Source organism: Triticum aestivum, chromosome 5A (assembly GCF_018294505.1).
Source record: "Triticum aestivum cultivar Chinese Spring chromosome 5A, IWGSC CS RefSeq v2.1, whole genome shotgun sequence".
In the NCBI taxonomy this organism is placed as follows: domain Eukaryota; kingdom Viridiplantae; phylum Streptophyta; class Magnoliopsida; order Poales; family Poaceae; genus Triticum; species Triticum aestivum.
This window is the reverse complement of record NC_057806.1, coordinates 139,473,672-139,486,930: the sequence shown is the minus strand read 5'-3', so window position 1 is coordinate 139,486,930 and position 13,259 is coordinate 139,473,672. Positions and strand designations below refer to the sequence as shown.

Here is a 13,259-nt window from a genome sequence, read left to right as displayed (position 1 = left end):
CCACCGGGAGTAGGATTCCCCCCCCTTTCCTAGTTGGAATAGGATTAGGGAGGGGGAAAGAGGAGAGAGAGAAGGAAGGGGGGCGCCGCCCCCCTCTCCTTGTCCTATTCGGACTAGGGGGAGGGGCGCGCGGCCCAGCCCTGGCCACCTCTCCTCTCTTCCACTAAAGCCCACTAAGGCCCATATACCTCCCGGGGGGTTCCGGTAACCTCCCGGTACTCCGGTAAAATCCCGATTTCACCCGGAACACTTCCGATATCCAAATATAGGCTTCCAATATATCAATCTTTATGTCTCGACCATTTGGAGACTCCTCGTCATGTCCGTGATCACATCCGAGACTCCGAACAAACTTCGGTACATCAAAATGCATAAACTCATAATATAACTGTCATCGAAACCTTAAGCGTGCGGACCCTACGGGTTCGAGAACAATGTAGACATGACTGAGACACGTCTCCGGTCAATAACCAATAGCGGAACCTGGATGCTCATATTGGCTCCTACATATTCTACAAAGATCTTTTATCGGTCAGACCGCATAACAACATACGTTGTTCCCTTTGTCATCGGTATGTTACTTGCCCGAGATTCGATCGTCGGTATCTCAATACCTAGTTCAATCTCATTACCGGCAAGTCTCTTTACTCGTTCCGTAATACATCATCTCACAACTAACTCATTAGTTGCAATGCTTGCAAGGCTTATGTGATGTGCATTACCGAGAGGGCCCAGAGATACCTCTCCGACAATCGGAGTGACAAATCCTAATCTCGAAATACGCCAACCCAACATGTACCTTTGGAGATACCTGTAGAGCACCTTTATAATCACCCAGTTACGTTGTGACGTTTGATAGCACATAAAGTGTTCCTCCGGCAAACGGGAGTTGCATAATCTCATAGTCATAGGAACATGTATAAGTCATGAAGAAAGCAATAGCAACATACTAAACGATCGGGTGCTAAGCTAATGGAATGGGTCATGTCAATCAGATCATTCACCTAATGATGTGATCCCGTTAATCAAATAACAACTCTTTGTCCATGGTTAGGAAACATAACCATCTTTGATTAACGAGCTAGTCAAGTAGAGGCATACTAGTGACACTCTGTTTGTCTATGTATTCACACATGTATTATGTTTCCGGTTAATACAATTCTAGCATGAATAATAAACATTTATCATGATATAAGGAAATAAATAATAACTTTATTATTGCCTCTAGGGCATATTTCCTTCAGTCTCCCACTTGCACTAGAGTCAATAATCTAGATTACACAGTAATGATTCTAACACCCATGGAGCCTTGGTGCTGATCATGTTTTGCTCGTGGAAGAGGCTTAGTCAACGGGTCTGCTACATTCAGATCCGTATGTATCTTGCAAATCTCTATGTCTCCCACCTGGACTAGATCCCGGATGGAATTGAAGCGTCTCTTGATGTGCTTGGTTCTCTTGTGAAATCTGGATTCCTTTGCCAAGGCAATTGCACCAGTATTGTCACAAAAGATTTTCATTGGACCCGATGCACTAGGTATGACACCTAGATCGGATATGAACTCCTTCATCCAGACTCCTTCATTTGCTGCTTCCGAAGCAGCTATGTATTCCGCTTCACACGTAGATCCCGCCACGACGCTTTGTTTAGAACTGCACCAACTGACAGCTCCACCGTTTAATGTAAACACGTATCCGGTTTGCGATTTAGAATCGTCCGGATCAGTGTCAAAGCTCGCATCAACGTAACCATTTACGATGAGCTCTTTGTCACCTCCATAAACGAGAAACATATCCTTAGTCCTTTTCAGGTATTTCAGGATGTTCTTGACCGCTGTCCAGTGATCCACTCCTGGATTACTTTGGTACCTCCCTGCTAGACTTATAGCAAGGCACACATCAGGTCTGGTACACAGCATTGCATACATGATAGAGCCTATGGCTGAAGCATAGGGAACATCTTTCATTTTCTCTCTATCTTCTGCAGTGGTCGGGCATTGAGTCTTACTCAACTTCACACCTTGTAACACAGGCAAGAACCCTTTCTTTGCTTGATCCATTTTGAACTTCTTCAAAACTTTGTCAAGGTATGTGCTTTGTGAAAGTCCAATTAAGCGTCTTGATCTATCTCTATAGATCTTAATGCCTAATATGTAAGCAGCTTCACCGAGGTCTTTCATTGAAAAACTCTTATTCAAGTATCCCTTTATGCTATCCAGAAATTCTATATCATTTCCAATTAGTAATATGTCATCCACATATAATATCAGAAATGCTACAGAGCTCCCACTCACTTTCTTGTAAATACAGGCTTCTCCAAAAGTCTGTATAAAACCAAATGCTTTGATCACACTATCAAAGCGTTTATTCCAACTCCGAGAGGCTTGCACCAGTCCATAAATGGATCGCTGGAGCTTGCACACTTTGTTAGCTCCCTTTGGATCGACAAAACCTTCTGGTTGCATCATATACAACTCTTCTTCCAGAAATCCATTCAGGAATGCAGTTTTGACATCCATCTGCCAAATTTCATAATCATAAAATGCGGCAATTGCTAACATGATTCGGACAGACTTAAGCATCGCTACGGGTGAGAAGGTCTCATCGTAGTCAATCCCTTGAACTTGCCGAAAACCTTTTGCGACAAGTCGAGCTTTGTAGACAGTAATATTACCGTCAGCGTCAGTCTTCTTCTTGAAGATCCATTTATTCTCAATTGCTTGCCGATCATTGGGCAAGTCAACCAAAGTCCATACTTTGTTCTCATACATGGATCCCATCTCAGATTTCATGGCTTCAAGCCATTTTGCGGAATCTGGGCTCACCATCGCTTCTTCATAGTTCGTAGGTTCATCATGATCTAGTAGCATGACTTCCAGAACAGGATTACCGTACCACTCTGGCGTGGATCTTACTCTGGTTGATCTACGAGGTTCAGTAGTATCTTGTTCTGAAGTTTCATGATCATTATCATTATCTTCCTCACTAATTGGTGTAGGTGTCATAGAAACAGGTTTCTGTGATGTGCTACTTTCCAATAAGGGAGTAGGTACAGTTACCTCGTCAAGTTCTACTTTCCTCCCACTCACTTCTTTCGAGAGAAACTCCTTCTCCAGAAAGTTTCCGAATTTAGCAACAAAAGTCTTGCCTTCGGATCTATGATAGAAGGTGTATCCAATAGTTTCCTTTGGATATCCTATGAATACACATTTCTCCGATTTGGGTTCGAGCTTATCAGGTTGAAGCTTTTTCACATAAGCATCGCAGCCCCAAACTTTCAGAAACGACAACTTTGGTTTCTTGCCAAACCATAGTTCATAAGGCGTCGTCTCAACGGATTTTGATGGTGCCCTATTTAACGTGAATGCGGCCGTCTCTAGAGCATATCCCCAAAACGATAGCGGTAAATCAGTAAGAGACATCATAGATCGCACCATATCTAGTAAAGTACGATTACGACGTTCGGACACACCATTACGCTGTGGTGTTCCGGGTGGCGTGAGTTGCGAAACTATTCCACATTGTTTCAAATGTACACCAAACTCGTAACTCAAATACTCTCCTCCACGATAAGATCATGGGAATTTTATTTTCTTGTTACGATGATTTTCAACTTCACTCTGAAATTCTTTGAACTTTTCAAACGTTTCAGACTTATGTTTCATTAAGTAGATATACCCATATCTGCTTAAGTCGTCTGTGAAGGTGAGAAAATAATGATATCCGCCACGAGCCTCAACATTCATCGGACCACATACATCTATATGTATGATTTCCAATAAATCTGTTGCTCTCTCCATAGTACCGGAGAACGGTGTTTTTGTCATCTTACCCATAAGGCACGGTTCGCAAGTACCAAGTGATTCATAATCAAGTGGTTCCAAAAACCCATCAGTATGGAGTTTCTTCATGCGCTTTATACCGATATGACCCAAACGGCAGTGCCACAAATAAGTTGCACTATCATTATCAACTCTGCATCTTTTGGCTTCAACACTATGAATATGTGTGTCACTACTATCAAGATTTAATAAGAATAGACCACTCTTTAAGGGTGCGTGACCATAAAAGATATTACTCATGTAAATAGAACAACCATTATTCTCTGATTTAAATGAATAACCGTCTCGCATCAAACAAGATCCAGTTATAATGTTCATGCTTAACGCTGGCACCAAATAATAATTATTTAGGTCTAATACTAATCCCAAAGGTAGATGTAGAGGTAGCGTGCCGACTGCGATCACATCGACTTTGGAACCATTTCCCACGCGCATCGTCACCTCGTCCTTAGCCAATCTTCGCTTAATCTGTAGTCCCTGTTTCGAGTTGCAAATATTAGCAACAGAACCAGTATCAAATACCCAGGTGCTACTACGAGCATTAGTAAGGTACACATCAATAACATGTATATCACATATACCTTTGTTCACCTTGCCATCCTTCTTATCCGCCAAATACTTGGGGCAGTTCCGCTTCCAGTGATCAGTCTGCTTGTAGTAGAAGCACTCAGTTTCAGGCTTAGGTCCAGGTTTGGGTTTCTTCTCTTGAGTAGCAACTTGCTTGCTGTTCTTTTTGAAGTTCCCCTTCTTCTTCCCTTTGCCCTTTTTCTTGAAACTAGTGGTCTTGTTGACCATCAACACTTGATGCTCCTTCTTGATTTCTACCTCCGCAGCTTTCAGCATTGTGAAGAGCTCGGGAATAGTCTTATTCATCCCTTGCATATTATAGTTCATCAGGAAGCTCTTGTAGCTTGGTGGCAGTGATTGGAGAATTCTCTCAATGACGCAATCATCTGGAAGATTAACTCCCAATTGAATCAAGTGATTATTATACCCAGACATTTTGAGTATGTGCTCACTGACAGAACTGTTCTCCTCCATCTTGCAGCTATAGAACTTATTGGAGACTTCATATCTCTCAATCCGGGCATTTGCTTGAAATATTAACTTCAACTCCTGGAACATATCATATGCTCCATGATGTTCAAAACGTCGTTGAAGTCCCGATTCTAAGCCGTAAAGCATGGCACACTGAACTATCGAGTAGTCATCAGCTTTGCTCTGCCAGACGTTCATAACATCTGGTGTTGCTCCAGCAGCAGGCCTGGCACTCAGCGGTGCTTCCATGACGTAATTCTTCTGTGCATCAATGAGGATAATCCTCAAGTTACGGACCCAGTCCGTGTAATTGCTACCATCATCTTTCAACTTTGCTTTCTCAAGGAACGCATTAAAATTCAACGGAACAACAGCACGGGCCATCTATCTACAATCAAACATAAATAAGCAAGATACTATCAGGTACTAAGTTCATGATAAATTTAGGTTCAATTAATCATATTACTTAAAGAACTCCCACTTAGATAGACATCCCTCTAATCCTCTAAGTGATTACGTGATCCAAATCAACTAAACTATGCCCGATCATCACGTGAGACGGAGTAGTTTCATTGGTGAACATCACTATGTTGATCATATCTACTATATGATTCACGCTCGACCTTTCGGTCTCCGTGTTCCGAGGCCATATCTGTATATGCTTGGCTCGTCAAGTATAACCTGAGTATTCCGCGTGTGCAACTGTTTTGCACCCGTTGTATTTGAACGTAGAGCCTATCACACCCGATCATCACGTGGTGTCTCAGCACGAAGAACTTTCGCAACGGTGCATACTCAGGGAGAACACTTCTTGATAATTAGTGAGAGATCATCTTATAATGCTACTGTGAATCAAAGCAAGATAAGATGCATAAAAGATAAACATCACATGCAATCAATATAAGTGATATGATATGGCCATCATCATCTTGTGCTTGTGATCTCCATCTTCGAAGCACCGTCGTGATCACCATCGTCACCGGCGCGACACCTTGATCTCCATCGTAGCATCGTTGTCGTCTCACCAATCTTATGCTTCCACGACTATCGCTACCGCTTAGTGATAAAGTAAAGCATTACAGCGCGATTGCATTGCATACAATAAAGCGACAACCATATGGCTCCTGCCAGTTGCCGATAACTCGGTTACAAAACATGATCATCTCATACAATAAAATTTAGCATCATGTCTTGACCATATCACATCACAACATGCCCTGCAAAAACAAGTTAGACGTCCTCTACTTTGTTGTTGCAAGTTTTACGTGGCTGCTACGGGCTTAAGCAAGAACCAATCTTACCTACGCATCAAAACCACAACGATAGTTTGTCAAGTTGGTGTTGTTTTAACCTTCGCAAGGACCGGGCGTAGCCACACTCGGTTCAACTAAAGTTGGAGAAACTGTCACCCACTAGCCACCTTTGTGCAAATCACGTCGGGAGAACCGGTCTCGCGTAAGCGTACGTGTAATGTCGGTACGAGCCGCTTCGTCCAACAATACCGCCGAACCAAAGTATGACATGCTGGTAAGCAGTATGACTTATATCACCCACAACTCACTTGTGTTCTACTCGTGCATATAACATCAACACATAAAACCTAGGCTCGGATGCCACTGTTGGGGAACGTAGTAATTTCAAAAAAATTCCTACGCACACGCAAGATCATGGTGATTCATAGCAACGAGAGGGGAGAGTGTGATCTACGTACCCTTGTAGATCGACAGCGGAAGCGTTAGCACAACGCGGTTGATGTAGTCGTACGTCTTCACGGCCCGACCGATCAAGCACCGAAACTACGGCACCTCCGAGTTCTAGCACACGTTCAGCTCGATGACGATCCCCGGACTCCAATCCAGCAAAGTGTCGGGGAAGAGTTCCGTCAGCACGACGGCATGGTGACGATCTTGATGTACTACCATCGCAGGGCTTCGCCTAAGCACCGCTACAATATTATCGAGGACTATGGTGGAAGGGGGCACCGCACACGGCTAAGAATATGATCACGTGGATCAACTTGTGTGTCTAGGGGTGCCCCCTGCCCCCGTATATAAAGGATCAAAGGGGGGTGTGGCCGGCCAGGAGGAGGGCGCGCCAGGAGGAGTCCTACTCCCACCGGGAGTAGGATTCCCCCCTTTCCTAGTTGGAATAGGATTCGGGAGGGGGAAAGAGGAGAGAGAGAAGGAAGGGGGGCGCCGCCCCCCTCTCCTTGTCCTATTCGGACTAGGGGGGAGGGGCGCGCGGCCCAGCCTTGGCCACCTCTCCTCTCTTCCACTAAAGCCCACTAAGGCCCGTATACCTCCCGGGGGGTTCCGGTAACCTCCCGGTACTCCGGTAAAATTCCGATTTCACCCGGAACACTTCCGATATCTAAATATAGGCTTCCAATATATCAATCTTTATGTCTCGACCATTTCGAGACTCCTTGTCATGTCCGTGATCACATCCGGGACTCCGAACAAACTTCGGTACATCAAAATGCATAAACTCATAATATAACTGTCATCGAAACCTTAAGCGTGCGGACCCTACGGGTTCGAGAACAATGTAGACATGACCGAGACACGTCTCCGGTCAATAACCAATAGCGGAACCTGGATGCTCATATTGGCTCCTACATATTCTACAAAGATCTTTTATCGGTCAGACCGCATAACAACATACGTTGTTCCCTTTGTCATCGGTATGTTACTTGCCCGAGATTCGATCGTCGATATCTCAATACCTAGTTCAATCTCGTTACTGGCAAGTCTCTTTACTCGTTCCGTAATACATCATCTCACAACTAACTCATTAGTTGCAATGCTTGCAAGGCTTATGTGATGTGCATTACCGAGAGGGCCCAGAGATACCTCTCCGACAATCGGAGTGACAGATCCTAATCTCGAAATACGCCAACTCAACATGTACCTTTGGAGATACCTGTAGAGCACCTTTATAATCACCCAGTTACGTTGTGACGTTTGGTAGCACACAAAGTGTTCCTCCGGCAAACGGGAGTTGCATAATCTCATAGTCATAGGACCATGTATAAGTCATGAAGAAAGCAATAGCAACATACTAAATGATCGGGTGCTAAGCTAATGGAATGGGTCATGTCAATCAGATCATTCACCTAATGATGTGATCCCGTTAATCAAATAACAACTCTTTGTCCATGGTTAGGAAACATAACCATCTTTGATTAACGAGCTAGTCAAGTAGAGGCATACTAGTGACACTCTGTTTGTCTATGTATTCACACATGTATTATGTTTCCGGTTAATACAATTCTAGTATGAATAATAAACATTTATCATGATATAAGGAAATAAATAATAACTTTATTATTGCCTCTAGGGCATATTTCCTTCACGTAGTAGTAGCGCGGGCACCCGTGCTACTACTAGATGTTTAAACCACGCCACTACTAGCTTTTTTACTAGTAGTGTGGGGTTGGTGGGATTGGCCTTGACGGCTACTGTTCGGGGGCTCCCCAGTGTCGCCTTGCAGAGCGACATGGTAGCGAAAGTTCCTCGTTCCAAAAAATATTGGAGGACCTTTAAAAACATACATTCACCATAAGATGGATGCATAGAAAATGTTATACGCATCCATGAATGTATGTTCTTTTCTCAAAAAAACTCATCCAATCTATTAATAATATGTTGCAAGGATACAAAGATGTTCAGAAGTATCACAAATTGTAAATAGGTCTAAGGACCACCTAGCGACAATTACAAGCATATGAGCGAGCTGAAGACACAACATCTCATCGCTTCTTTCTCATCATAGCCAAAAAAACTTGTTGTGGTAGAAAAACTGTAAGTCCTTGTGCTAAACCCCTAAGGATCAGCGCACCAGAAAAACAACCACCATCGACGATGAGAATCATACATCAGAAAGGCTATACCTATAAACACACCAACAAAACAAGGGTCGGACGAATCCTCATGGATTGTCCGATGGTCCACATTCTAGACTTCTAGTCAACAATTGGTGGATCCAACGGTTGGTGCTATTGAGTGGCAGCCGGTGTGCTCCGCATGGTGCAGTTGGCTTCAGCTTTTGCGCTGTACTCCTTGGTTTTCGGGTTGGTTCATGGTGGTGGTGGTTGGTGGGCTTGTCGGCATCGGTGTGAGTCGATGTGTGGCCATGGTGGTGTTGCTACCTGGGTGTGAAGACCCTGTCTCGGCTTTGTGCCATCACCCGTGATGGCGGTGGCTATGGCCGTCGTTGAACTTTCTGGAGGCATCGCTGCATTGTTGTCGCACTCCTCCTACGCGGTTTCGGTCATCGCTACAGCTCCGGTAGAATCCCTTTGATCTTGTAAGATTGGACGTTGGCGACGTCTTGGTATCGTATTCCCCCTTGGAGGCTTCTTCTTTGGAGCTAGGCATTGGCGAGCGGGGCCAGTGGATGGTGGATGGCGGCGATGTTGGTGTCGAGGCTTCTGTGGCAACAACGATGGAGGGAGGTGTGCTGTCAGAGACGCGACACTGGTCGTGATAGTCGTCTTTTTTACGGCTTGTCTGCGGGATTTCCTTGGCTTGTATGTTGTTGTGAAGTCGAAGCTGTGGTAGTGGGGTCCAGGTGCCGTACGACAACACGTGATTCGTTTGGTGATCTCCCACGGCGTGAGAAAATGGAAAGATTTGCATATAACCGGGGAACACTTGTGTAGGATCTCACATAAGGTGAGATCTATGAGATCGATTTTTTAAAATTACATGTTTAAACATTCTTACTTTTTTTTGTAGACACACATTATTGTTTGATGTACAACCTCAAAAAGTTTCAGCTCATATTTCAACTTACATTAATAGAAAAAAAGACAAAATCAGATGTGAATAGTGTCAATGTACTATTCACCCAAAGCTGCTACTATTCACATTCAAATCTATCTTTTTTGAACCTCTAAGTGTGCATCGAGTTTTGAGCTGATTTTTTTGGAATTGTAGATATGCCTCACATGAATGTTGTCAAATAATTTCAGATTTTTTTTAAATATCTAATATTTTTTATTCTTTTGGTTGATCTCACGATCTCACCTAAATGTGAGATCTCATACAAGTCTCCCCCATATATACAATCTGGGTTGAGTCAACAATTGCTTATGGTGAAGTCGTTGCTCAGGGTTTTAGGGGTGACGATAACGCCTTCTAGGGGAGGAGTGATGACAATGATACTTATGTAGGGGTGGAAATTGGTAGCAGATAATTCGAAATATCCGATATTCGTATTCGAGAAAATGCCTATTCATATCCGAAACATCCGCATCCGAACCAAAATGAAAATGGAAATTATCCGTATCCGAATTTATTAAACAAATAACAAATAAAATATGGTACGAGATTTTGAGACAAATATGGATATGGAAGTGGATATATCCGTATCCGAATAAGATTATGGGAGGTAATTTTTAAAATTTTAGACCCAATATTCCAATTATCCAACATAAAAGCCAAATAAGTGGTCAAATTTTACTCTTTATATGATTAAACTTATAAATTATTCTGCATTACAATAGTATTTATTCATAAACCTATTTATCATTGACTTATTATATGTCACAAGTTGATTATTTCAGGTCACATAGCTATCGACTAATTTACTTAAGCAATATGTTGATATTATTCGTATCCGTTCTGAATCAAGAAAATATCCGATACGTATCCGTATTCGAATAATATCCGAGCCGCATCCGTATCCGATAACATCCGTATTCGGATTCGTATTCGTTTTGAAAATATGAAAATGGAAGTGGCAACAGCACTATCCGATCCGCATCCGATCCGTTTCCACCCCTATACTTATGTGTTGTCTCCACGAGGCAGGCGTGTGGGGTATCATGTGTGTGCCGCTTAACGGTTTGTGATGCTTCTTGGCCGGTTTTTCATAATTAATTGGACGATTCTCTTCTACTTAACTAATGGATGAGATAAATCTTTTACCTCTATTTTGAAAAGAAAAAAACAAGAACAGATAATCACAACACGGCAGTGCTAACTTCCAACGATAAACAATGTGTTAGAACGCATTCTGCAATGCCCCAAAAATAAACCTCGAGATAACCCACGTCTCAAGTTACTCTGAACTGATATCAACCCAGAAGCAAAGAAGTAGCATAGTTAAAGTTGAAAAAACTGAATCTGGCGCTTTCATTATGTGGATTGAAATGTTGAGCCTTCCAATGTGGTGCCAGGGGACAAATTATATATGAATTGCCTCGGTACAAGCAAACCATAACAGGTGCCGCTACAGAAGCAACATGATAGGAATTTCAACACAACAAAATCAGAACCCCAGAGAAAGGGAAAAAGGGGGGTTAACGTGTTCCATCCATCACTTGCGCTTCTTCTTTTTTGAAAGGTCTCCATCACTTGCGCTTCATCCCACGCCTATGCATCACTTCATTGATGTACAGTATGCCCTTGCCCTTGTACACCTCCGGCGGCTTGCAGTTCCGGACGGCGCCGGCGAAGTGGTGCACTCTGTTCTTGTCTAAGCCGGTGCAGCACACGATGTTGGGCTTGAAGCAGAAGACGCGGACAGCGGGTGGGGCGGTGAACTGCACCTCATGGCTGTAGCCCAGCTTCAGGAACAGCTCACGGCCTTCGCCCTCTGTCCTTGCTTTGAAGCCAACTCCAACGAGTTTTAGAAACCGGAAGAACTTTGACTCCATTTGCAGGCCGGACAAAATGGTTCGCCCTGCAGTAAAATACTTCACAAGGAAACTGAGAGTAGGGTCTTTTAATCAGAACAGTGGACATTCAACTGGACAATACACAAATACTGCCATTATCAAGGTGAAAGCAGAAGATAAATTTTGTATTTATAATATACACTTTATCGGAAAAAAACAACAGGTATACAAAACAAGATCACACTTTGATCAATTCTTTTCTAAAAAACAACAGAATGAGAGAGTAAATCAATAAGAACATCCCATACTATCGAACAATACAAGTTTCTTAGCTACAACTCCCTCCGTTCTAAAATAACTGAAGTTTTAGATTTTTCATAAGTCAAACTTATATAATACAACCAAATACACATAGTACGAAAATATTTTTCATAAGGAATCTTATGAGACTAATTTGGTGTTCGAAATTTTAATACTACTATATTTTTCTGTGGATGTGGTCAAACTTAAACAAATTTAACTTTGGACAAACCCAAAACTTCAATTAACAAGCATAGATCAGTGAATTATCAGGGCAGACCTAACTCCTAACAGATCTCCATTGCATATTTGGGGGAAAACGGAGAGGGTAGCAACGAATTCCAAGCACGGTAGGGTTCGCCACCAGCAGTAGAAAAATACTGTAGAAATCAGTCCAGCTCCTAACAGATCTCCATTCCATTTTTCACGGTAATCCAGTAGAGCTGAGGAGGAGTGTGAATGAGAAGTACTACCTTCGGAAGGCTGAGGGGAGTGTTCGGCGCCGAGGTGCGGATGAGTGGCGTCAGAGTCTGGATGAACGGCGAACCCAACTGGTGCCTACGCCGTCGCTGGGGAACAGGGGCGAGGCCGCAGAAGAAGAGGGCACGTTTTTACGTGGGCTGGACCGCTCTAGGCTTAATAGGCTTAATGCGAGCGCCTATACCTCGTTTCTTGCCAGAAGTACGGGACGATCGCCCACAGCGCAGCTCAAACGGGCGGAGTGCAACTTTAAAAAAAAATAGTGGTGTATTTAAAAAATATATGTTTTAAAAAAATTCAATCATGTATTTAAAAATGTTAAACATCTATAAAGAAATATTGCTGACGTACACAAAAATGTATACTGTGTATGGAAGAAAGTAGACATAAAAATATAGTTTCAAAAAACATCTTAATCATGTATTTAAAAAATGTAAAACCTGCACATATAAAATGTTTCTGGTGTATACTAAAAATGAGCAATGAGTATGCAAAAAAGTAGACATCAAAAATGTGTTTTAAAAAGTAGTAATCATGTTTCAAAATTTGTTAAATGTGTGTACGAAAAATATTCTTGATTTATAATTTTTTTTGAATTAAACAAAAAAACAATGGAAACCAAAGAAAAAAAGAAAACCAGTGAAAACCAGGAAACAAATGAAGAAAAACAATAGAAAACAAGAAAGAAACAAATAAACCAATTTTTTTGGTTAAAAATACCCTTTGAAAACTAAGAGAGAAACATTAGAAAACAAAATAAAACTGAAAACAAATCCGAAGTATAACAAAGAAAACTGGTGAAGAAATAAGAAAATCAAAGAGAAAACAAAAGGAATGAACAAACGCATCATCGATCAGACTGAACAAGCGATCGCTAAGAAAACATGCTACTGTGCCGGCCCATACGCGTGTACACTTCGGGCGCTTCAGGCAAGGGGGGCTACCATCTCGCTATAAACAAGATATAATTTTTTT

General features: G+C 42.4%; 1 protein-coding gene across 3 annotated transcripts; it reads right to left on the bottom strand.

The window, feature by feature from the left end:
- Positions 1–11,018: 11,018 nt before the first annotated feature.
- LOC123106718 (60S ribosomal protein L6, mitochondrial) lies at positions 11,019–12,418 on the bottom strand. 3 transcript variants are annotated; one of them, XM_044528806.1, is made up of 2 exons: positions 12,278–12,418; positions 11,019–11,582 (listed from the first exon to the last, which is right to left on the bottom strand). In XM_044528806.1, exon 2 carries the CDS (start codon positions 11,541–11,543, stop codon positions 11,238–11,240), a length of 306 nt encoding a protein of 101 aa, XP_044384741.1. In that variant the 5' UTR covers positions 11,544–11,582; positions 12,278–12,418; the 3' UTR covers positions 11,019–11,237. The 3 variants fall into 3 exon arrangements, with proteins under 3 accessions (XP_044384741.1, XP_044384743.1, XP_044384742.1); XM_044528808.1 differs by having other exon boundaries at positions 11,019–11,569; XM_044528807.1 differs by having other exon boundaries at positions 11,019–11,595; positions 12,278–12,407.
- Positions 12,419–13,259: the final 841 nt, after the last annotated feature.

Coding starts and splice junctions, on each gene's coding strand:
- LOC123106718 (XM_044528806.1), bottom strand. CDS start 11,543: ATGGAGTCAAAGTTCTTCCGGTTTCTAAAACTCGTTGGAGTTGGCTTC.